Source organism: Haliotis rubra, unplaced genomic scaffold, assembly GCF_003918875.1.
Source record: "Haliotis rubra isolate DU_JTF1 unplaced genomic scaffold, ASM391887v1 Scf95, whole genome shotgun sequence".
Taxonomy (NCBI): domain Eukaryota; kingdom Metazoa; phylum Mollusca; class Gastropoda; order Lepetellida; family Haliotidae; genus Haliotis; species Haliotis rubra.
The window spans coordinates 1,977,778-2,003,880 of NW_025767690.1; the positions used below are offsets into that span (position 1 = coordinate 1,977,778).

General features: G+C 41.8%; 3 protein-coding genes across 3 annotated transcripts in view; all 3 read right to left on the reverse strand.

Annotated features, from left to right (window-relative positions):
- LOC124264926 lies at nucleotides 1-3,048 on the reverse strand. Its single transcript, XM_046699707.1, has one exon. It carries the CDS (start codon nucleotides 3,046-3,048, stop codon nucleotides 547-549), a length of 2,502 nt encoding a protein of 833 aa, XP_046555663.1. The 3' UTR covers nucleotides 1-546.
- Nucleotides 3,049-8,062: 5,014 nt separating this feature from the next.
- On the reverse strand, nucleotides 8,063-20,606 carry LOC124264893 (lipoxygenase homology domain-containing protein 1-like). Its single transcript, XM_046699671.1, has 5 exons — nucleotides 20,559-20,606; nucleotides 18,624-18,704; nucleotides 17,852-17,999; nucleotides 16,822-16,924; nucleotides 8,063-8,523 (listed from the first exon to the last, which is right to left on the reverse strand). Exons 2-5 carry the CDS (start codon nucleotides 18,694-18,696, stop codon nucleotides 8,392-8,394), a joined length of 456 nt encoding a protein of 151 aa, XP_046555627.1. The 5' UTR covers nucleotides 18,697-18,704; nucleotides 20,559-20,606; the 3' UTR covers nucleotides 8,063-8,391.
- A 2,741-nt stretch (nucleotides 20,607-23,347) lies between these two features.
- Nucleotides 23,348-26,103, reverse strand: part of LOC124264882 (transcriptional repressor NF-X1-like) — a 30,531-nt gene continuing 27,775 nt past the window's right edge. Inside the window, exon 23 of the mRNA XM_046699656.1 lies at nucleotides 23,348-25,649. Coding sequence (XP_046555612.1) covers nucleotides 25,532-25,649 — 118 coding nt within the window. The 3' untranslated portion in view covers nucleotides 23,348-25,531. The remainder of the gene's footprint in view (nucleotides 25,650-26,103) is intronic.

The following is a 26,103-nucleotide window of genomic DNA, read 5'->3' on the forward strand; positions in this document are numbered from 1 at the left end:
AGTAGACCATTATGCCAAGTGCGGCCAAATGCTTTTTTATTGTCGAGAAGTGCAGTTTATACATTTAATCCTCTCTGTGTTTACTGGGAGATTATTTCTCTCACGATGAAGGTTGGCACTGCAGCTCAGAATTATGACGAAGAGTCCCGGCTTCTTAAGCTGGTTATACAATAAGCAAACACACAATAACTATATAGACAATTGGTGGAATGCACACATACAGTAATGGGGTTCTTGTTCAACCTCGGGGCGTTCATGTGTACAGGCACTCAAGTTATACATGTCTTGGTCAATGGTTAAATAACATATATCCCCTTCACCAGTACCCGAGGGCGATGAAGAAACGTACATGTCATTGTCGATTTTTATGTTGTATGATACGATGTTACACTTTCTGGTTTGCCGAGGAACACACGCTCACGAGCTCCCGCCAGTCCTTCAGACTCCCTGACCGTCCTGGAAAGCCGCCTCACGAAATCCTGTTCTGATGCCGCCTGTCCGTTTTGCTCCGATTGAGGCTCAGCACGCGCGGGATGGAGCAGACGATTAGATACGATGATTCTCTTTCCGCTTTGCCGAGGAACAGACGCTCACAAGCTCCCGCCTGTCCTTCAGACTCCAATATTCCCTAACCGTCCTGGAAAGCCGCCTCACGAAATCCTCTTCTGATGCTGCGCTGTCGGTTTTGCTCAGAACGAGGCTCAGCACGCGCGGGATGGAGCAGACGATAAGTGATGACAACAAGCTGACGATGACGGACATCTCGTGATACTTACTGAAGTCCTGAATCAGATCGATCGTGGTTGTTATGAGAAGACAAATGACTGCTAGCTTCAGCACTGACAGGAACACACACACGCGGAAAGGACGATGTTTTTCTATGACAGTCTCAAACAGATCTTTGGGTATTCCAGGACGACTGTCACAAGTCTTCACGAACAACACGTGCATAGGACTGTCACGTATTACAACCCCATGCTCCTCTGCCATGGATGTTTCTTCAACAGACGCAACCGTCTTCCTGGTTGTCGATCTGCCTGGAGTTTTGAAACTTGGTGGTTCTTTTTGTAGGTTTTTACTCACGTTGATAGTTTCTGTAAAGAGGTTCATATAACCAATATCGATGTCCCTGACAGTCTTCCATGTATAATATAAACACGTGATAACGAAGGTATAATAGCCGAAAGCAATGTTGGGGTATGCAACTATACCGATGTAGGTGAAGGTCATCACTCCAAACACGAATGTGAAGCTGGAAATACAGATCGCACAGAATGTATACAGGCAGTATACAAGAACCAGAACCATCGACATGGAAACAGGAAACATCAGTAGACGCAGACTCCTAGCGACAGGATTCTTAGAATTGTTCAACCAACCAATATTGTTGAATGTGTCCAAAACCAACTTGAAGTACACTCTCAAGACAAGCGTGAAAAAATACACAATAGGAAGGCCGTAATATACGACGCAGAGCAGAATCTCAACCAAGCAGACGACAAGATATACTGTACAAATTGCTATCATTAAGACATATTTAAATACAGCTGGTAGAGATTTCAATTTGGTTGATATACTTTGAAGACGTGCATACTGGACCTTCACCACAAAGCTCCAGAAATCAATGTTGATTAGAAGAAACAAGTTGGCTCGAAGAACCCTTGACACCAGTTTGTAGCTGTTATCCTCGCTAGAGCAGTTGAGTCCTCCCAGACGAGATGTATTCACCAAGCCTAAAGACAAGGGTGACCAGATCTTTGCGTGACATTGATGGAGAACGCTACACATGGATTGGGACAGGTTTCTCGGTAGACATAGGAGCAGAGTTCCTATGGTGAAATACACGCCATGGAGGACGTAAGGTCCCCCAAGAGCCGTGAACACATTACGCCGACTTAACTCATGACCAAAGAATACAGAAAGGTAGCCTATCGGAACGTTAACCTTGATACAGTCCTGTAAATACTGAAATTCGCTCGAGTAGTAAAAATACAAACGGATGTACGTGATGGCGGGAGATAGCAACATAAACAACAGACGTTGTATGCGTGACGTCATGTGGGGGTGACGTTTCAGACAGGGAAACGTCCTGGTAAATATTGACGAGAATGTCACGGGGCTGCGCGTGCCTCGATACAGCCAGATGACGTCATGGGAAATATCCATTTCCAGAGTGCTGGTCCGTTCCATATCGGCGTGGCTCGATGGAATGGATTTGGGAGACATGTTGAAGGACCATGCACACAACAAGATCGGGAAATAAAGAATACCAATGACACCAAACACGTAAGGTAGTGTGGTCGTTGTGAACGTCGGTTCCAGGGGTGATTCGCTGCAAATGGCTGTACGCAAGCGGGTTTCGGTGTCGAACTTTAACCGACAGCAACTGTTCACCAACATTCTCGTCTGGATACCTAATGAGTTGGCAATGAAGTCAGACAGATCAATTGTATGTTTGATTTCCTGATAGCACCAAATGCTGCGGTTGTAATCGGCGTTCACGACGCTGACTTTAGTCTTTATGGCATCACCAATTGCATCACTGATGGCTTGAGTTGTCGCCTTGGTACCAAGATGGACGTCGCAGTTCTGAGGACGCGCGTGCAAGGTCACGTCGAGGTTGTTCGTGAAGCTGTCAAGGACACCAAAAGAGAGAACTCTGTAATCCCGTGGCCATGATAGAAAAGGCGCAGCACCCAACGGCGTACGGAATGTCCATATCCACTGCAACGGTCGGAATGCAGCCTTTGTCTTCGACGCAATCGACGTGTTCATCAACGACAACGTCATATACACGACTCTTGGTTTCTTTGACCTTCCAAGGTAAGCGAAGTCATCCACACTATTATCATCTACAGTGAAGACACACCGTGATGCTGCAGACGATGATGGGGTCGTTGTTGCTGGAGTTGTTTTACGTTCAGTGTTGTTGGTTACTACCGAGGTTTTGAAGTTGGTCGCCGATGTAATGGAGCTTACCGATGACCCGACAGTCAACACCAACAACACAAAGACCAGAGCATCCACGCCAAGGTGTAAGTTGGGCATTTCAATTCTGAAATAGATATAAATGGAAAAAACGTGTGATTATATCAGCTTCATTTGTCATGTGACACAAACTCTTTTAGCCGAACGGCGACCTCTGTATATTTCTTTTCCGGATGAAGGTTAAACCCATGTACATACTTTAAAGGCACTGTATCACACCCCACTTCTCTAACAATAGATAATGCATCTCTGAATAATATTAACTATCAGACCCCAGAGAAGCTACCATATTCTTAATTCCAAATACAGTTACGTTGTTAGATTTCAATACTAAATTTAAAAGTTCGAATGAATTAATGCAACGTTGCATTAAATCGACCCTCGCGCCCTCTACCGGCCGAACATTATTTCAAGCGAACCCCATAGAGTTATGTCCCTTGGAGCGCTCTTTACGAATATCCTATAACACAACTTGCGATTGAAACCAGTTCGGCAAACACCGACAACACCGCCTGCGGCAGTTTTCGATGTACGGAGTAGTTGTTTACATTTCACATTTGGCAAGTGTTCTCTGTTTGGAAGCTGTTCGCCTCGAAGTTTCAATATCGATTTGGATCAATAGTCAATCAATAGGAAGCTAAAGTGAGTGCATATGCTCCAGTGTATATAACATATAGGCCAAAATATTGTGGAAAGATTCAGTTTACGTTGACCGATGGATTCGTTAATTTTACATATGGACAATACATGATACAAGACTACCCGTGAAGGTCCGGATTAGAATATTGATCTTCAGTGACCCATGCTCGTCGTAAGAGGCGACTAACGGCTTGTCATCGGTTCCCAATTGCGCAGATCGATGCTCATGCTGTTGATCACTGGATTGTCTGGTCCAGACTCGATTATTTACAGACTGCCACCATATAGCTGGAATATTGCTGAGTGCGGCCTAAAACTAAACTCACTCACTCACTTAATACAAGACCTTACTCCTAAAATGTGTACAGTCCATTTGAATACTCTTCGATGTCAAGATAATAACACTCGTGAAGATCAGGGTTAGAATTGGTCTTCAGCAACCCATGCTTGTCGTAACGGGATCGGATGGTCAGGCTCACTGACTTGGTTGGCACCTGTCATCGTATCCCGATTGGGTGAGTGAGTGAGTGAGTGATCGATGTCCAAGATGCTGACCACTGGATTGTCTGGTATACACTCTATTATTTACAGACACACCGCTGAGTGCGGAGGTTAAGGGGAAGTGTACACGAAAAACATCGGGTTTTTTCTTCATTTGAAACAAAATGGATCTTTTGAACTAGTTAATATCAATGCTTGAAGATATACACTCATTTTTATCACAATGAAAGTATAACCCTCAATATAAGTTCTGATATGTTTGTCTAGCTAAGTTGATTTAGACTAGTCTCCTGTCTAGTGCCAAAGCATATTATATTAAGATTGAAATTAATCTCGTGAAAAAAGTATGTAAATATACGAAAGAAGTATTATAACTAAAAATGTTAACAACAGTATAAATTGATAGTAACAAACAAGATAATAACATTCGTCTAGACGTTCGCGTCTATTCCTCTGAAGCCGTACCGTCAGTAATTGACGTGCCGCTCCAGTGAAGGGGAATCCCCTATTTTTTCCTTTTACGAGCAACGGTGATGAATACATATGTCGTACACATCACAAAACAATTTGCTTATCCTTTTCGCGAGATTTTAGTTAGTATTTCAACCCAAAACAACACAGTGGGGACAGCCAAGTGGTTAAAAACGTTCGCTCGTCACATGGGTACAATGTGGCCCATTTCTTGTGTCCCCTGCCGTAATATTGCTGGAATATTGCTAAAAGAGGCATAAACCTAAACTTACTCAATGCAGCTTGGAACACTATTCCCCCGCCGTGATGTTGCTGGAATATTGCTAAAAGCGGCGTAAAACCAAACTCAGTCAGTCAGTGGAACACTATTCAATTACATCACGGCATGCCAACTGAACATGAGAGCGCACTTAATAATCACTGATGTGACTGTATAGGGCCTTACCACTTTGGACTTATGACAAGCACGGCTTGTCGAGGACAAATTATAACCCTGGTTTTTACGGGTGCATTGTGCTGAATATAGGTCGAGGTGTTATTGTGTGTTGTGTGGAGCTGCCTTACTCAATATTACTAAGAATACTGGTACACAGTTTGGGTGAATATCTCATGTAAAGTAAGGCGTGAGTAATTGAAATTAGTTTTACGCCGCTGTTAGCAATAGTCCAGCAATATGACTGAACTCGTAAAAATAGTAAACTTTAACAAGTATACAGTCATGAAAAATGAGATGAGAAAATCCTTAAATCAATTATTTTGTATATCGTTTAGGATAAAAGAAATACAGGTCGAATGGTATATGACGTTTTTCGTAAAATATATTGTGTACGTGAACCTATGGAGAGTACATCTCAATTGCATCAGCTCGCACCAGAAACCTACATTTTGATTTGAAATTTCAAGGGGTAAATATGACACTCTCCTGTAAACTCATCGATTTTGGATGATTTAACAACTGTCAGTTTGACATCTCGCCGCCCTTAAATACCAAACTAAGAAAACAAATCGTTTACCTTATACTCGCCAAGTCGTGTACCTCTGAGCCGTACCAACAGTGTAAGGGTGTGTCTCGCCAGTGAAGGGGAATACCCTTTTTTCCCCCATGCTGCAGGACTGCTAGTATTCAACGCTGGTGAATTTCGCCAGTAGTGCTCACAAGCCGACCTAGACTAAGGCTTAGTCTCTGAATATATATAATTTTGATAGTAACAAACAAGCCCATTTATATTGAAAAGGAGCCCTAGGGAGACCAGAGATTCAGAACCTGAGGAAATCTAGACTTGCTTTATTTAGGGCTTTAGCAGCGCAGAGAGGGCTTGGCAGTAGGGAAATTAATGTGGTTCAGGGACTGTGAGACAGACTAAAGCCGACCCTGCTCAGGTTTCAACAAACCATCGTGTTCAGTTTCTTTTCAGTATTTTCCTGGCGTCTATGTTGCCCGCGGGCTTGTTTCACAATCTGCTGATTCAGACTGACGCAATAGACTCTGCTGTTTAACGCGAGTAGTGACTGAGGTTTGTTTTACGCCGCTTTGAACATTATTATACATAAATTAAGACGTATCAGCTTATCGGAGGAAAGGTGTTGCAGGGTAACCTCTTTGGGGAAGGGACGGCAGGGTGGCCTTGTGGTTAAGGCGTTCGCTCGTCACGCTGGAGACCCGTGACATGGGTACAATGTGTGAAGCCCATTTCTCGTGTCCCCTGTCGTGATGTTGCTGGAATATTGCTAAAAAAAGGCGTAAAACAATACTCACTCACTCTTTGGTGAAGGGTCATCTCCGTGGTGTAGTGGACAGAGCGTCTGTCCGGAGGGCGGTGGTTCGATCACTGGTCGCGCAAAGTGAGTGAGTGAGTTGGGGATGACGCCACTTTCTGCCATATTCCGGTAACATCACGTCGGGGGACAGCAGAAATAGACTCACTCATTGTACCCTTGTGGAGAATCGAACTCCTCCCATCGGCGTGACGCGGATGCTTAAACCTCTAGGCCACCGCCATGGTCGCGCCAAACCAAACTACGTTACAAGTGATGAAATACCCAATGCCATTTAGAAAGTGGTCAAATGTAGCATATGTTATATTTGGGATTACGTTTTCTTTGTAAAGTACAGATTTTAGTACTTTTGTTGGGTTGAGTCCCATCCGGGATTCGAACCCACGCCCTCAGACTCAGGCACCTAATCGCCATTGTGTGCGTCTGACTTTGTGTGCTAACATATGTTACGTTAAAAGTTGATACTTGTTATTACCCTGCCTGGGGCTCAGCGTTATAGGGATAAGACAAGGACTCGGAGTCAGTATGTTGTGTGTCAACAGGGTACCCATGTTAAAACTGTGGCATGGCATCTCAGTTGGGTAGCATTAGTCCTTACTTCAACTAGCAGCTAAACTCACACATGCATCCACGTCACTACATAGGAGCATGTAACACTAAGCACTAGCATCATGGTCGATATTGTCACTTACCGGGTCTTAGAACTATTTAAAACAAAGGCGGTGGGGTAGCCTTGTTGTTAAAGCGTCCGCTCGTCACGCCAAAGATCCGGGTTCGATTCCCCACATGGGTGCAATGTGTGAAGCCCATTTCTGATGTCCCCGGCTGTGATATTGCAAAAAGCGGCGTAAAACTAAACTCACTCACATAAACGTAAAGGTGTTTAACGAACCCAACCCACAAAGTTCGTTTCAGGACGAATTCAACACTCCTAGCTGTACATATGCCTATAAAACTATTAATACACAAATTTCAATGGGGGTTGACCTACAAAATAAGGCATAAATCACAAAAATCGAATTGGGAGCTAGGGTCTTAAGAAGCCTGAAGAATCGTAATTTCCGGCCATCTTTGCAACTGAGTTCCGTCTGAGCGGAAACGAGCCCAGCTAAGAGAAATTGCCGAAACGGACTGTTCTGTATAATGATTCACATACATTTTGCAGATACTACTCAATCATGTCTTGGGCATATTTTTTAGACAAGACGCACATCAAATCAGAACATATTCCTGGAGGATATTTTAACAAAAATATTTGACCGAAATACTACAATTTTGACCGTCATAAAGTTTCATTTAGTCTTTTTACGGTTTACGGAAAGGGGCGAGAGTTGATGAATGCAACTAGTCCCTTTGACTGGTTCTGGTTGTGTTTGCGCTGAGTCTTCCAACGATTGACTGTCACAAAACTGCAAAGGGTCGTTGGAGTCCAGTGTGACATTGTTGGGGAAATCGTCGTTGGGCAAACGGTATGTATTCTGATGAAATCAAGAATTACTTCGGACTTGGGCGCTTTGGCCAATCATGAACAAAATCTATGGTCTTCCGACGTCTGAGAACTAATGGAAATCTCATTCAGATGTCCCTGTCCGCTGTTAAACTATTTATCTCATTAAAAATCCAAACATCAACAGTTGTGACACCTTTTCTTGAATATGCCCCACTTTTTGAAAATAGTACAGATGTGATTCTTAAATCGTTTTTTTACTGTCTGGGAATAGATAATATATAAACATTATAATAACGTCACTGGACTGAAAACAGTTCCCGACAAGAATACAATCTTAATTGGTCCTCAACATCCAGTGATCAACAGTATGAGCATCGATCAACCCGGTTGGGATACGATGACGAATGGGTTGGGTTGCTGAAGACCAATTCTAACCCGGATCTAAAAGTGTCCTTCACAATAGACCCCAAACCAGAAGCATATTACGAAAAATGTGGTGTCGATTTGAAAGACTATGGCTGATACAGACACGTGGAGGATGGTGGCTGCAATGTCCGCGTGGTCAGTCAGGCTTGTTGAGGAAGTGGGGTGTATTTATACAGCTGCACCGTCGTGGACAACGTACCGTCTCCGTGCTTCGTGGACAGCCAGCAGTGACAGGGGAACTCGTAGACACCAACTCCATCCTCTATGGTGACCTGAAGGCATATTTCAGCTGACAAGAAAAAGCCTTTAAAAAAACGTTGGTTGCACCTTAGTAAATTAAGAAATTTTGTGAGAAGGGCGTGAGATGATTTGGGGTGTGGGATGGGGTGTGTGTGGGGGTGTGTGGGGGTGAAGCTGATTTCAAGCGCATCACAGTGATCATAACTCCGTCAATTTGAGACTTGCTTCTCTTAGAGTTCGGTACTCGCATCGCAAATACGGTACTCCCATCTCCAGTATATGACATATCATTTCAAAGGTCTTTGTCATGTCTGACCGTGTCTGGAAATGAAGTACTAGTGACGGGCGGAGGAAACATGGTCCTATACAGTGCCACTGTCGGGTCAGCGTCTATAAGCACCGGTGGGTTCGCACAGTTATTGCAAAGACGGTATAACATGTACGGTCAGCACTCCGGTACTGTTACTGAACACGCTTCTCGAACCGATTCTAGGAAACCAGTTGACCTTTTCGCTAATTTCCAGGAAAAGCTAATGGGTGTTACTGAAATGGAATGGATTTTCCGATTCTGCAATTCGAAATTATGCACTGAACTAGTACAAGTGTGCTCTATTACGTGTAAAATTGTTTTGAATTGAAAGTGTATCGGTTTATTAACGTATTTGATCAGTAAAAACACAGAAAGTGTTCAAATTAAAGATTTATAGAAAACTCGATTTTCGCATTAACTTTATATTACGGAAGCGTCCTAGTGCAACAGTCAGAATATTTTTATCTCCTAATTAGGACATAACTATCTCCTAATTAGGAGATACTATCTCCTAATTAGGACTTAATATCTCCTAATTAGGACTTAGCTATATATATCTAAGTCCTAATTAGGAGATAGCTAAGTCCTAATTAGGACTGACTGACTGACTGAGTTTGGTTTTACGCCGCTTTTAGCAATATTCCAGCAACATCACGGCGGGGGACACCAGAAATGGGCTTCACACATTGTACCCATGTGGGGATTCGAACCCGGGTCTTCGGCGTGACGAGCCAACGCTTTAACCACTAGGCTACCCCACCCCCCATCCTAATTAGGAGATAGTATCACCTAACTAGGAGATAGCTAAGTCCTTATTAGGAGATAGCTAAGTCCTAATTAGGAGATAGTATCACCTAACTAGGAGATAGCTAAGTCCTAATTAGGAGATAAAAAAATTCTGACTGTGGCACTAGGACTAGGAAGCGTCCTAGTGCCACAGTGTCCTAATTAGGACATAACTATCTCCTAATTAGGACTCAATATCTCCTTATTAGGACTTAGCTATCTCCTAGTTAGGACTTAGCTATCTCCTAATTAGGACTTAGCTATCTCCTAGTTAGGTGATACTATCTCCTAATTAGGACTTAGCTATCTCCTAATTAGGACATAGTTATCTCCTAATTAGGACTTAGCTATCTCCTAGTTAGGTGATACTATCTCCTAATCAGGACTTAGCTATCTCCTAATAAGGACTTAGCTATGTCCTAATTAGGACTTAGCTATCTCCTAGATAGGTGATACTATTTCCTAATTAGGAAGGGGGGTGGGGTAGCCTAGTGGTTAAAGCGTTGGCTCGTCACGCCGAAGACCCGGGTTCGAATCCCGACATGGGTACAATGTGTGAAACCCCCGCCGTGATGTTGCTGGAATATTGCTAAAAGCGGCGTAAAACCAAACTCAGTCAGTCAGTCAGTCCTAATTAGGACTTAGCTATCTCCTAATTAGGACTTAGATATCTCCTAATTATGACTTAATATCTCCTAATTGGGACTAAGCTATCTCCTAATTAGGTGATACTATCTCCTAATTAGGACTTAGCTACCTCCTAATTAGGACTTAGCTATCTCCTAATTAGGACTTAATATCTCCTAATTAGGGCCTAGCTATCTCCTAGTTGGGTGATACTATCTCCTAATTAGGACTTAGCTATCTCCTAATAAGGACTTAGCTATCTCCTAATTAGGACTTAGCTATCTCCTAATTAGGACTTAGCTATCTCCTAATTAGGACTTAGATATCTCCTAATTAGGACTTAATATCTCCTAATTGGGACTTAGCTATCTCCTAATTAGGTGATACTATCTCCTAATTAGGACTTAGCTATCTCCTAATTAGGACTTAATATCTCCTAATTAGGACTTAGCTATCTCCTAGTTAGGTGATACTATCTCCTAATTAGGACTTAGCTATCTCCTAATTAGGACTTAGCTATCTCCTAATTAGGATTTAATATCTCCTAATTAGGACTTAATATCTCCTCATTAGGACTTAATATCTCCGAATTAGGACTAAGATATCTCCTAATTGGGACTTAGCTATCTCCTAATTAGGACTTAGCTATCTCCTAATTAGGACTTAATATCTCCTAATTAGGACTTACCTATCTCCTAATTAGGTGATACTATCTCCTAATTCGGACTTAGCTATCTCTTAATTAGGACTTAATATCTCCGAATTAGGACTAAGATATCTCCTAATTGGGACTTAGCTATCTCATAATTAGGTGATACTATCTCCTAATTAGGACTTAATATCTCCTAATTAGGACTTAATATCTCCTAATTAGGACTTAATGTCTCCTAATTAGGACTTAAGGATCTTATAAATATGTTTGAAAAAGTCAACCAGTAGTCATTCACTTCTTCTGTTTGGGTTTAGCATCTTGGATGAAGTCATGGATGAAAGCATATGCATTTGTTTCATGTTGGGCATGCAGTATTCAGAAATTGTGTCTTGTTTGGTCCATGTAAATGGCATCATTATCAGCATGAAGACTTTGAAAAGGAAATCAAAACGACTGAATCTGTTTAGGCGAAGACATAATAGTGATATTGCAGAAGTTGCTATGTTCGTAGTGAAAGTGAGTAAGTGAGTATGGTTTTACGCCGCTTTTAGCAATATGCCAGCAATATCACGGCGAGGGACCGTAGTGAAAGAGGTGGAAGAATCAGGACAAATGTCATTCTCTTCCCACAGAGGTTACTCCTGTCATATCTTCCTACGTAACCTCTGTTCTAATACGGCCCTTTCATGGTGTGAGCGTTCAAGACTCGTGATTGGAGACAATCAGATTTAGTTGTGCAATCAGCAACGTTGTTTCAAAAGTGATCATTCGCAAGGCCTCGGTAATTTCCGTATGCTTCGAGAAAACTAAACTTCTTCCCCTGCGCGATGCGCAAACGTTTCTTCTAGACAGAACTCAGTTATGTTATGGCGGATCAGTGGCGTCTCCATCGCCCTCGTTGACAACGGACAAGCTAGCCATTAAACGTCTTGTGTGTAACATCAACACAAGTCCCCGGCAGATGGGGGATATTTGTGGCCCCACATTTGCTTGTGTTAGTCAAGTTGAATCTAAGTCGATGTAACAGGTGTTCTGATTGGATAGAAAGAAGGGAGATAATTTGTGTTGCGATCTTTTGCCGCTAGGGGATTTTACGAGAACCGGGAAATATGGCCGTATTAGAACAGAGGTTACGTAGGAAGATATGACAGGAGTAACCTCTGTGGGAAGAGAATGGACAAATGTGTGCTTACAAGCTTATGCATCTGAAATGCATACAAGAGGGATTCATTATCAGTCAAGACATGGTGCTTCATTTGCTGCATTTAGTAGTGGCAGAAATGAGAGTACAAGAACACCCAACTGCATGTACTTCCACAGAGATCGGGTAGACTCCCTGAATGTGAGAGGCTACCACACTGATGACGTCACGAGGGGGAATCCCCCTTGTTTCCTCTATAGCATGGCCGACGCCATGTTGAAAAAAACTCAAGTCGTCCGTTTGTGTAATGACTCATGCCTGCACAAATGCACATTTATAGAGCGAAATAACAATGACAACATACAACTTCTACACACAATATTTAATATCCCCGTGCATGGGTCGGAGAGCCTCCCCAATCCACCCTTACAATCTATATACAAATGTCTCTTGAAATATACAAAGACACTTTACACATTTCTCTACCATGTGGTGGTGTCTGGTGGTTTGTGGTGGTGAATGGTGATGGGTGATAGTGGTGTGTTGTGGTATGTGGTGGGGGGTGGTGGTAGGTGATGGTGATGGTGGTGTGTGGCGGTGTGTGTGTGGTGGTGTGTGGTTGATGTGTGTGGTGTGTGGTGGTGGTGCTGGTGTGGCTGTGGCTGCTGCTGCTGTGTGTGTGGTGGTGGTGGCTGCGTCTGTGGCTGCGTCTGCGTCGTCAGCGTCAGTGGAACCACATTTTGGCATTCATCAGAATGTTTGACTCTCATGTGTCTCTTCAAATCATAGGGGCGGTGGGGTAGCCTAGTGGTTAAAGCGTTGGCTCGTCACACCAAAGACCCGGGTTCGAATCCCCACATGGGTACAATGTGTGAAGCCCATTTCTGGTGTCCCCGCAATGATGTTGCTGGAATATTGCTAAAAGCGGCGTAAAACCGCAGTCAGTCAGTCTTCAAATCATAAGACCATGTATAAGTATTTCCACACAAAGAACAGATATTCATCTTGTTGTTTCTCCTCCAAAGGTCAGTGACAGAACAACAAGGTTCTGGGTTATTCATGCCTCCATTCATTGGCTCTTCTCTGATTTTCCAATGACCATAGGCCATCTTCGGGACGATATCGCTTGTCATTGAAGGGAGACGACCGCATATCAGTGCATAAAATGGGGTAATATGGGAAATGCTAACGGAACTACTATTAAATTAATTGTTGTGATTGCACGTGTAAAAATGACTGTAAAACTTAGTGATTACATTTTGTTTGTTTTATAAACATGGTTTACAATATAGTTGTGCAAGATGATTTGAAAGGTAGGCCTACTAACCCACTGACCTAGTTATACAGGTCACGTCTGTTGTACATAGCCAGGCGTGTGTGCACAGGCTAAGACTCGAAATATATTATTGGATACAAGTGGACAGACATTACACGATATGTAAAACTATATATAAACCTGGGACAGCCTTCTGTTCAGTTGGGAAGATTTATGTATGTAGCCTGTCACAGATTCGTAGGACAGTAAGGACTGTGTTTATATGACAAGGCATGCTTACATGACGATGTGAAAAAATGTGACTGTTGATCTCATAGATTATATGGATTATGCGACACTGTGGATAAATAATAATGAACAGGTGACGTCATTGGCGTTGGGCGTTCTGGTACTCTTATTTCTACCACTACTAAATGCAGCAAAGACGCACCGTGTCTTGACTGACAGCGAATACCTCTTGTGTGTATTTCAGATGCATAAGCTTGTAACTACATATTTGTCCTGATTCTTCAATAACATATGTTATATTTGGGATTACACTTTCTTAGTAAAGTACAAATTCTAGTACTTTTGTTGGGTTGAGTCCCATCAGGGATTCGAACCCAGAGTCAGGCATCCAATCGCCAGCACACAAAGTCAGCCGGCTCAGTCACCGCGACTTCCAGCAACCGCTGGCGATTAGGTGCCTGACTCTGAGGGTGTGGGTTCGAAACCCGGATGGGACTCAACCCAACAAAAGAACTAGAATTTGTACTTTACTAAGAAAGTGTAATCCCAAATATAACATAGGTTACATCTGACCACTTTCTAAATGGCACTGTGTAATCACTGATTCTGCTACCTCTTCTACCTCTTCCACTAGTATGTCTTCGCCTACACAGTTTCAGTCGTTTTGATTTCATTTTCAAAGTCTTCATGCTGATAATGATGCCATTTACATGGGCCAAACAAGACACCATTTCTGAATACTGCATGCCCAACATGAAACAAATGCATATGCTTTCATCCATGACTTCATCCAAGATGCTAAACCCAAACAGAAGAAGTGAATGACTACTGGTTGACTTTTTCAAACATATTTATAAGATCCTTAAGTCCTAATTAGGAGACATTAAGTCCTAATTAGGAGATACTAAGTCCTAATTAGGAGATATTTAGTCCTAATTAGGTGAGTAAGTGAGTGAGTTTGGTTTTACGCCGCTTTTAGCAATATTCCAGCAATATCACGGCGGGGGACACCAGAGATGGGCTTAACACTCTTAATTAGGAGATATTAAGTCCTAATTAGGAGATAGTATCACCTAATTAAGAGATAGCTAAGTCCTAATTAGGAGATAGGTAAGTCCTAATTAGGAGATAGTAACTCCTAATAAGGATATAGCTAAGTCCTAATTAGGAGATATTAAGTCCTAATAAGGAGATAGTATCTCCTAATTAGGAGATAGTTATGTCCTAATTAGGAGATAAAAATATTCTGACTATGGCACTAGGACGCTTCCGTACTTCCGTATTATATGAAGGAAGTAAAGCGGGACAATTATTTCGGATTACCCACATGGTCACGTGGCTCCTAATTTGCTACAACTACCTTCATTGGTCATTTGGAATTGCCAAAATACAAACACACTAAGGATCATTGGCTGAAAGTTCATTTTGAATAATCCAAGTGTATACTGTGGAGAGACATTTCACTTGAGAGACATATATTCAGCCTGATGGAAAGGTCAGAGGCTTTTGCTCCTCCAACCAATAAGGCAGCTGTCCTGCTGGTCGCCTCTTAGGAGAAGCATGGGGTGCTGAAGACCATTCTAACCCGTATCTTCAAGAGTCGGATGTATTAATGAAATGTACAGCTCCCATATTGTAAAGGATACCCAATTTCCTTGAACATCCACAAATACGCATGTACAGTGAGTCAGGTATAACAGATGCAGCTTGTACATTCCACCCTCAACGCTGTCTCTTGTTGCTATCCCTCAAAGTAGTCATACATTTTCTTATGGCTCCCACAGAGGAAATTCGCTATGACACCTCACACGATGCACTTTCATTATCTCACACAGTGGACTAACATTATCTCACATCTCACAGTGGACTAACATTATCTCATATCTCATTCGATGGACTATCATTATCTCATATTTCACACGATGGACTATCATTATCTCATATCTCACAAAGGGGACTAACATGATCTCATATCTCACAGTGGACTAACATTATCTCACATCTCACAGTGGACTAACATTATCTCATATCTCACAGTGGACTAACATTATCTCATATCTCTCACAGTGGACTAACATGATCTCATATCTCACACAGTGGACTAACATGATCTCATATCTCACACAGTGGACTAACATGATCTCATATCTCATACACAGTGGACTAACATGATCTCATATCTCATACAGTGGACTAACATGATCTCATATCTCATACAGTGGACTAACATGATCTCATATCTCACAAAGGGGACTGTCATTATCTCACAATGTGGACTAACATTATCTCATATCTCATAAAGTGGACTGACACTATCTCATATCTCACAAAGTGGACTGACATTATCTTATATCTCATACAGTGGACTAACATCATCTCACATCTCACAGTGGACTAACATTATCTCATATCTCACAATGTGGACTGACATTATCTCATATCTCATATAGTGGACTAACATCATCTCACATCTCACAGTGGACTAACATTATCTCACATCTCACAAAGTGGACTGACATTATCTCACATCTCACAAAGTGGACTGACATTATCTCATATCTCATACAGTTGACTAATATCTCATATGTCTCACAGTGGATTAACATTATTTCACATCTCACAGTGGACTAACATGACCTCATATCTAATACAGTGGACTAACATTATGTCACATCTCACAGTGGACTAACATTATCTCGTATCTCACTCGATGGCCTATCATTATCTACACACGATGGACTAACATGAGCTCATATCTCACAAAGTGGACTAACATTATCTCGTATCTCACTCGATGGCCTATCATTATCTACACACGATGGACTAACATTATCTCATATCTCACAAAGTGGACTGACATTATCTCATATCTCACTAAGTGGACTGACATTTCGTATGTCTCACAGTGGATTAATATTATTTCGCATCTCACAGTGGACTAACATGATCTCATATCTCACACACTGGACTAACATTATCTCACACAGTCGACCAAACCGCACATGGTACATACAACCACACAACCTAGGTCGATATACCAAGGATTTCGACATAGGAGGGGTAGTATTACTGTGCTCCAAATGTGACTATGAGTTTACAGTTTTTGTCATTCTTTACGTGGACGGTCGGGTAGCCTAGTGGTTAAAGGGTTCGCTCGTCACGCCGAACACCCGGGTTCGATTTTTCACATTGGTACAATGTGTGAAGCCCATTCCTGGTGTCCTTCGCCGCGATATTGCTGGAATACTGCTAAAAGCGGCGTAAAACCAAACTCACTCACTCATTCACTGTATTTCTTTACAGACCACACCTGTTCGATGTACCAGCTGGGGTTGTGCCCGTGTGCGTCATGGCGGATGTGGATGCTTCGTATGTGGCCGACAGATGGCGCAAATATTTCAACTTTGTCCACACTGCAATGGAACAAACCGTTAGTACACGTCGTATCACATGGTTAGTACAAGTCGTATCACATGGTTAGTACAAGTCGTATCACATGGTTAGTACAAGTCGTATCACATGATTTGTACAAGTCGTATCACATGGTTAGTACAAGTCGTATCACATGGTTAGTACAAGTCGTATCACATGGTTAGTACAAGTCGTATCACATTAGGTCGTACAATTCGTATCACATGGTCTGTCTGTCTGTATCACATGGTTAGTACACGTCGAAACACACAGTTCAAGTCGTAACACATGGTTAGTACACGTCCAAACACATGTTTAGTACAAGTCGTAACAAATCGTTAGTACACGTCGTCACGGACAGTTAGTATACGACGTATCAGACGGTTTGTAGACGTCGAAACACACAGTACAAGTCGTAACACCCAGTTAGTACAAGGCGTAACTAACGATTTGTACAACTCGTAAAGCATGGTTAATACAAGTCGTAATAAACGGTTTGTACGAATCGAAAAATAAACCAGTTACTGCTTGACAGAACACGCGATTACAACCCAGAACAAATGAGTACAACACAGAACATATGAGTACAACACAGAACAATCGGTTAATGCACAGCAGAACAAACGGCGAGCGAACTCTTCATCTTCAAAGCTGTTCTATTACTGTGCTCCAAATGTGACTATGAGTTTACAGTTTTTGTCATTCTTTACGGGGACGGTCGGGTAGCCTAGTGGTTAAAGGGTTCGCTCGTCACGCCGAACACCCGGGTTCGATTTTTCACATTGGTACAATGTGTGAAGACCATTTCTGGTGTCCTCCGCCGTGATATTGCTGGAATATTGCTAAAAGCGGCGTAAGGCTGAACGCACTCACTCACTTGCACTCACACCACATATTAATCTCTGAGCTACATTAAGAGAGGTACTAACTGTCCTTGACCGTACAGGTGCTTGTTTCCTGCATTGAGATTTGCTTCATTGGTCACTCCTCCGTCCCCCGTCATAGAGAGGAACACGTTGGAATGAGTGCCCGCGTGAGATATACTGCCCGTCGTTATGGTCACTTGGAACTTGGTCACTGCAATGAAGACTTTCGTAAACATTCCACTCTTCAAGCTGCACATGCCCGTATTTGTGAAAAAGAATCGTGTAGTTCATTGTTGTGTTATCATGGCAGCGGCGGGGTAGCCTAGTGGTTGAATTCTTTGCTTGTCACGCCGAAAGTGATGCAGGTCTGAGATGTGTACAGGTACAGATGTACTTCTGACAACATCCGGGTTAGAATTGGTCTTCAGCAACCCATGCTTGTCGTAAGAGGCGACTAGCGCGTGGTCAGGCTCGCTGGCTTGGTTGACACGTGTCATCGTATCCCAGGTGCGTAGATCGATGCTCATGATGTCTATCAGTGGATTGTACAGGCTCGATTACGTACAGACCGCATACATATTGCTGGAATACATACATATTGCTGAGTGCGGCATAAACAACAAACAAACAAACAAATCATACAAACAAACTTATAAACATGATCAGAGCGAAACTGGGATTGGCGTGATGCACGTTAAAGGGACGCAACTCATCCCAGCTAATTGTGGAGGCTTTGACGAGTGGTTCCTTCGTACCTCTCTCGCAAGGAAGAATTCAAAGAACATTTATTACTATCACGATAGTACTGAAGCTAGACACACAACCAAGTGCTTACTATCCCCAACAATGAGCCGTCTCTCTGCAAACACCGATAGCCAAAGGCTGAGCAGTACAACGTAGACTTTCATTGTTGAAGCTGGAACAAAAACAATCACGGTTATCTAACTAGTTGACGTCAAAAGAAATTCCTGGTGACATTCGTAACTACTCGTGTCATTCCGGCAAGCCGGATGGTGCCCTCTCGTGGCCATGTTTACGACTGGGCCCTGTCTAAGCGCAAACGGGCATGGAGATGAAAATAGTCAAGTACTATTACCAAGGAAAGATAACTCTGAATCTGGCTGACAGAATATCCTATATCCCGTGGGCAAAAGAGCAAAGCAGTAATTCCCTTTGTAAATATGTTTCAGTGTTTAAAGTTGCTGATCCTTTAGCTCAAAGTTTATGTTTAAATTGTGTTTTGTGCTTTGCATGGTTTAGGGAAGTTTCAAAGTTCAACGGTGCCGCCATTTTCATGCTTCGAAATGCGTTTTACTACGCACGATTTGATTGGTTTGCCACGATTCTTGGCGTACGATAGGGGTACAAGTCTTCTTGTAGGTCACGGAAAGAGGTGTGCAGTTATGAATGTCATGGTGACGGTGGAACAAATTACTTATGGTGAACTAAGCGATATCTCAATAGCCTTTTGTGATAGCATCAACGACGGTACGAAAAACAGCAGGTGATCTGGAGAAACTTGCAGTCCTTTATCCATGTAATATTTTTAAATGATGTAAAATAACGTCATACATTTGTTTACTTTTTCCTGGTGCATTAATAAAGCATGAAAACATCTGGAAACATGTCTCTATTTATTTATATGAATATCAAAACAATATTTCGGATTTTAAATGTGTAGTTTAGGTTCTTAAATTGCGTTTGCTTTGGTACAGTTGCAACTGGGAAACATCTGTCATTAGTAAAAAAGAATATACTTTAAATGAGAATACTAACGCCAAATTATTTTTTCATAGGGAAAAGCATTCTAAAAGTCACTTTCCATTATTAAAACACCCGAAGATAATAAGCAGAAGCAGGTATCACGTGACATGACGTCATATGTGCATGCAGCAGATGGCTTCCTCTTTGATTTTACCAGACAATTTGACAGTGACCATGTCATTTCTGAAGCAGTAAAATGTCACATATAGAAAACTCGCTTTCCGCTTTAACTATGCAGTAAAGCGGGACAATTATTTCGGATTACCCGCATGGTCACGTGGCTCCTAATTTGCTACAACTACCTTCATTGGTCATTTGGAAATACAAAGAGACTGAGTATCATTGGCTGAAAGTTCATTTTGAATATTCCATGTCTATTTAGAGAGAAATTTCACACGAGAGACAAATTCATGCATGTTGATTAGGAGGTTGGAGGCGCAAACACCAAAAAGGGTTTACATTACTGTGTAGCACTTGGTCTTAGACAAGAAAGCCGACTTTAGTCACATGTGACGTCACGAGTGAAAAGGTCACGTGGATTGTACATAATGGCCGAAGCTGAGATAACAGAAACTGTTTTCGCGATTAAAATATAAAAACTATATAATGAAAATACTTTTGCATTAAAAAGTGGGGTACATGTTTCCGATGTTTTATGACCTTATCTTTCACCCAGTCATTTACTGCAATTGTCTAGTATTCTCCCTTTGAAGTGAAGACCCTTCGCGACCATAATTCAGCTCTAACAACATGCCCCTTATTTATATTCAGACAGGCGCTGGGATAGCCTTGTAGTTGTAGCGTTCGCTCGTTACGATGAAAAACCGGGTTCGATTCCACAATGTGTGAAGACCATTTCTGGTGTCCCAGCCGTGGTATTGCTGATATATTGCTAAAAGAGGTGTAAAACTAAACTGACTCACTCACATACTCACTATTTAGACAGACAGGCATATTTTTCAGAATATACAGATTACGTGAACATTTTAAGACATTTATCACTTACCACGTATGTGTCGCGAGCAGTTAATGCTGTCTGCGCTTTACGATCACGTGACCCAGGAAAGATGAGAACAGACAGATGGGAAATATATCTAGGCCTGGTTTTTTATTTCTACTTTTGACAGTGTAAGGAAAACTGTAACCATCAGTGATTTAACCACATGCACAATCATATGAGTACTGGATGAAACAGCTTGTGTTCAGTGAGTGAGTGAGTTTAGTTTGACACCGCACTCAGCAATATTCCAGCTATGTGGCGGCGGTCTGTAAATAATCGAATCCGACCAGACAATCCAGTGATCAATAGCATGAGCATCGATCTGCGTAATTGGGAACCGATGACATGTGTCAACCAAGTCAGCGAGCCTGACCACCCGATCCCGTTAGTCGCCTCTTACGACAAGCATAGTCGCCTTTTGTGGCAAGCATGGGTTGCTGAAGACCTATTCTACCCCGGATCTTCACGGGTTGAGACAAGCATGGGTTGCTGAAGGCCTATTCTACCCCGGATCTTCACGGGTCGTTCAGCCATAGCAGTCATTCGTCAACCTCATTCCGAGAGAAAAACAAAAGCATTGTCAACAAAACCGACTGCCTGTCGGTTACGAAATAGAGAATGACAAAGTACATGTCCAGTTAATGTTTTTACACAAAATTTTGTTTAGTAATATTTTGTTGGATTGAGGTGAATTTGTTTATGTGGTTGTTGACTGGGGTAAGATTGCCTGTTTTAGTGCACTGTCTTCCTCACTTTGCATGACATTCACTCAACCTGTGCACTAGTAGTGAGTGAGTTTAGTTTTATGCCGCTTTTACTAATATTCCCGCAATATCACGGCGGGGACGCCAGACACCAATGTACCCATGTGGAGAATCGAACCCGGGACTTCAACGTGACGAGCGAACGCCCCACCGTCCTGGGTGTATTCAGAAATGACTGATGTCTGATATCGTTGGTCTAACCAGTGACTGAATTAAGCAGGACCTGTCAAGATCTATTCTTCTTATTATTATGCTTTACAACTTCAGCCAAAAATTCAGCATTCTTTTCTATTTTGTTATTGTTTCCTCGAAGGGTGTAGCCTCGTGGTTAAAACGTTCGCTCGTCACGCCGACGATCCGGGTGCGATTCCCAACATGACTACAATGTGTGAAGCCCATTTCTGGTGTCCCATGACGTGATATTGTTGGAATATTGCTAAAAGCGGTGAAAAACCTCAATCCCTTAATCAATCGTATTTTAGCAATGGATCTCTGTAAGCCTGGAAGTTCTAAGACGAAAGGACACTGTCATAACAAAGAACAATCGTTTATTTCACGATCATGGCATGTGACAACACCCCGCAGTTGAATACGACTCAAAGAATTCAGGATCACCGAGTTCTTTCATAATATACTACCAAAAAGAAGTTTTCACAGGATTCTTTCATATTACTATACTCAGTCTGGCATGAAATATGTTATAGTAAATCCATTATGGCATGCTATGGGTCTCACTCCAATCCTTTCATGTCACTACAGTTCATCTGAAAGAACTGAAGGATCTTGAGCTTTTTTTTAGCAGTATAAAAATAATTATACATCTCTATGACTCGTGTCACAATATTATTAACAGCTTTGTTGCATCTGTAGCGATTAAACATATCCACTGAATAATAGGGGAGAGGAGAGGGGGGGAGAGAGAGGGGGTCATTGACTTTGTACATGACATGCAGGGGAGTCACTTACTTGGTACATACATTTTAGGGGGGTGGCACTCATATTGTACATGCTTCTCCATAAAAATCATCATCACCCATCCCCCTTGCCATAAATTATGAACGGTCCCTTAGGCTTATACTGAGTTGATCATTCCATGAACAGCCAGGAGGTGGGGCGAACAATGATAAAAAATGCCTGTGGTCTTTGATAAAGGTTATTTTGTTGTTTAATGCCACATTCTGTAGATATGATGTAAATTGGTTGGTTGGTTTGTTGTTTAACGCAGCACTCAGCATTATTTCAGCTTTATGGTGGAGGTCTGTAAATAATCGAGTCTGGTCCAGACAATCCAGTGATCAACATCATGAGCATTGTTCTACGAAATTGGATATGATGACACGTGTCAACCAAGTCAGCGAGCCTGACCACCCATTCCCGTTAGTCACCTCTTACAACAAGCATGGGTTACTGAAGACCAATTCTAACCCGGATGTTCAGGGATGGTGTCCTGTAAATACCTGATATGACTTGACTTACAACACTGACATTAGGAACATTAGGAACATTGACACTCATTGAATACATTATAGTCTGCCAACCGATAAATGATGTTCTCGAACAGCCATCATGGGAGCTGGTGACCTCATCCAAATGGGAATCTCCACCATGATTACAACCACCGAGAGGGCAGTCTGGTCTCAGGATGCTTTCGGTACGATTCCTGCTACATCTCGGAGAAACCACAATGGTTGTCAGGAGTACGCATGTCAGGAATCAAACCCTGGTCTAAGACAAGTGGCAAGGCTTTAAAGACTGGGCTAGCACAGCACACTGAGAGGTATGAACATATCAGGAAAACTTCATTTTATAATCCAATATTGCTGGAGAGGATGCACCTACTAACAGCTGTGTGTGGCCAGGTAGAACTAATTTAAGCTGCTTCAATACATGACATGATGCATATGAAACAAGAATATTCTTAGATGCTTGATTGGCACTATAGAAGATGCTATTTGCTGAACGTAAAGAATATTGCTTGGATTACATCTTCTTTTCATTCTTAATAAAATAAAAATAGAATAAAAGAACACGTAATCCAGAAAATTCTTTATTTTCAAGAATATTCATGTAGGCCATTCATATGTTATATATATGTATGTCTTATCTCTTAGCTCAACCCTCAAGAGAGCATGTGGGAGATGTCCTCTAATTGTGTGTCTTGTTTATAACATTTAGATTCCATGGTCATAGTTTCTAAATCATTCACAACAGTTTTTTCATAAATGTAGTTACAAAAAAAAGATCAAATTAACCTGGATATTGTGAGTGTGATACCGTAAAAGTATTTTTTGTTATCACCTTATGGCATAAATTTCTGGGCAGTGGGGTGGCCTTGTGGCTAAAGCGTTCACTTGTCACGCCGAAGACCTGGGTTCGATTCCCCACATGGGTACAATGTGTGAAGCCCATTTCCGGTGTCCCCTGCCATGATATTGCTGGAATATTGCTGGAATATTGCTAAAAGCGGGGTAAAACTAAACTAACTAAATCAGAAATTTCAACAGCAGTGGGGAACATTGACATTTTTATTATTTCAAGTTGGGGCGAAAAATTCTGGGCAGACAGGAGATTGGAAACAGAAGAAAATTCTGATCAGCTTTAGTCTTAACTATAAAATGAATGAAATAAATGAAAAAACATTAGCACTGTCATTACCAAAGCACTTTTTCACATATGTAATATTTTCTTAAAACATATTCTGTGAGAACATCTGGTTATGTCAAACACATATATACACACAAATAACAATAAACAAATTCATTTATCACAAGACCAGTAAGATGGTTATGACATTCAGGCAGACATGATCCAAAACCTAATAACACCTCATTGTATGCTACTAAACATTTGCTAAGTAAATCAGCCAAACTACCATCTAAGTCCCAGGTGCGGCCCTTACCAGATGTTGAACTGTATTGTAATCCATGTTGTGAGGATGTTGTGAAATATACTTCACTTCTGTTTCCTCTTAACAAGTAGTTACATAAAATTCCCCTGCTGTTAGTTGATTATAATAATAATATTCTTAGGATGTATATTTATAATGCACCAAACCCACACCCTAAAGTAATATCAGGTTCTATATCAAGGGCGGATCCAGGAATTTTGAAAGGGGGTGGGGTGTGGGGTGTGGGGTGTGTGGTGTGTGGTGTGTGTGTTCAGGGTGTTCAAAAAAAAATAAATCTTCAATGTGGTCTTAAGTTATTTTCAAAAGGGGGGGTTTGAACCCCCTGAACCCCCCCCTCTGGATACGCCAGTGTATATTACTACCCCAGCCAGTTGATCAGTGTACACCCAATGGTCAATCTCACCTCTATGGGACCAACCATTTCATATACAGGGAGGGGTGGTGGACACTGCTGTTGTTCATTTTCAAAGAAACAAATTTCAATTAACTGTACAAACTTGATATTACCTGATATTCTGTACATAATATGTTGTTCCGACATAGAAATACTCTTGAAGCAATGACTGAATTTAATATTTGAACCTTTAAGAAATCTGAGGGCTCCCCAACACCCCCTCCTGAATACTACATGGTATGCCCCTTAGGATGTACCACTATGACATTATGGAGGGCAACAAATTAGCCAAATCTTGATGGGTCCATGATCACTGGATTTTTTTACAATAAGCAGGCCGTTATTATTGTTTTCACCGGGTCACGAACGTATTTTCAACAAAAATAGGAAAAATCAATTCCAGTTTAATCTATATTTTTCTTTGATGATGAAATCATAGTTTCTGAAATTATCCTCAATGACATAAATGTATTGTTTTATTCCACATTCATATTTCATCAATCAGCTGTAACAGATTCCAGGTATAATAACTCTAGAGTTATGTACCTTAACAAACAGAGAGTTATGTCCCTTGACAAACTGAGTGTTGAAACTGACTCCAAGTAAAAGTAAATCTCTTGCACACTTGTGCAAATCAAGAATCAAAGTTTTTACACTGAGGTCTTTCTCCAACATCTGACTCAATATGTGCTTACTATGATGTAAAATCTTGGCTGACAAATATACAACTTTCACTTCTAACTCTGAGAGTAAAACTCTGGATATGGCTTATCAAATCTTTGTGATAAGATTAATAGCTTGATTTTATGATTTCTTCAACCTAAAGTATCACCCTTTTGAATCATTAACGCTGAAATTTTACACACATCAAGGTTGTCTCCCTTGAAAGATCGAGCAGCTGTCTGATGTCTGATCAGCTGACAGAGAAGTCGAAATAGTCAATGGCTGGAGCGGTTGGGGTTCTCTCTCTGCGGTTATGGGACGGGGAGTTGGTCTCCAGCTTCACCACGTTGGATGCTGGGGAGCCTTGCCTGAAAGTTGAAAATCAAGAGCATGAATTTCTTACAAACTAATTACTTCATTTACAAAACCTGTGGTCTAAAGTTTCATGTCAACAACCTCACAGTACACAGGGCCACCTCTGTGGTGTAGTGGTTAGAGCGTCCTTTTGGAGAGACGAAGGTTGTGGGTGTGAACCCCAGGCCACGTCACACCAAAAGATGTTATAATATGGTACTTGTTGGCTCCTGCCCGGCGCTTGGTATTAATGGATACAACAAGGACTGGTTGACTCGGAGTCAGTTTAATGTGTCTGTGTGGGGTATTCATGCTTAACTGCGGCATGGTATTGTGTGTATGTGTTTGTGCGGCTGCTTCTACTAGCCCAGACTGACGCTGGTTTTATAGTGCTAGCTCACTGAGATACCATGCCGCAGTGAAGCATGAATACCCCACACAGACACATTATACTGACTCCGAGCCAAC

Bases quoted from the DNA above. Each gene is read 5' to 3' on its own strand.
- LOC124264926 (XM_046699707.1), bottom strand. From the start codon at position 3,048: ATGCCCAACTTACACCTTGGCGTGGATGCTCTGGTCTTTGTGTTGTTG.
- LOC124264893 (XM_046699671.1), bottom strand. From the start codon at position 18,696: ATGAAAGTCTACGTTGTACTGCTCAGCCTTTGGCTATCGGTGTTTGCA. The intron at 18,000-18,623 runs GTAAGCACTTGG...TCTTCATTGCAG, and splicing joins ACGGCTCATTGTTGGGGATA to TGACCAAGTTCCAAGTGACC. The intron at 16,925-17,851 runs GTTAGTACCTCT...GTTCCATTGCAG, and splicing joins CACCTGTACGGTCAAGGACA to TGTGGACAAAGTTGAAATAT.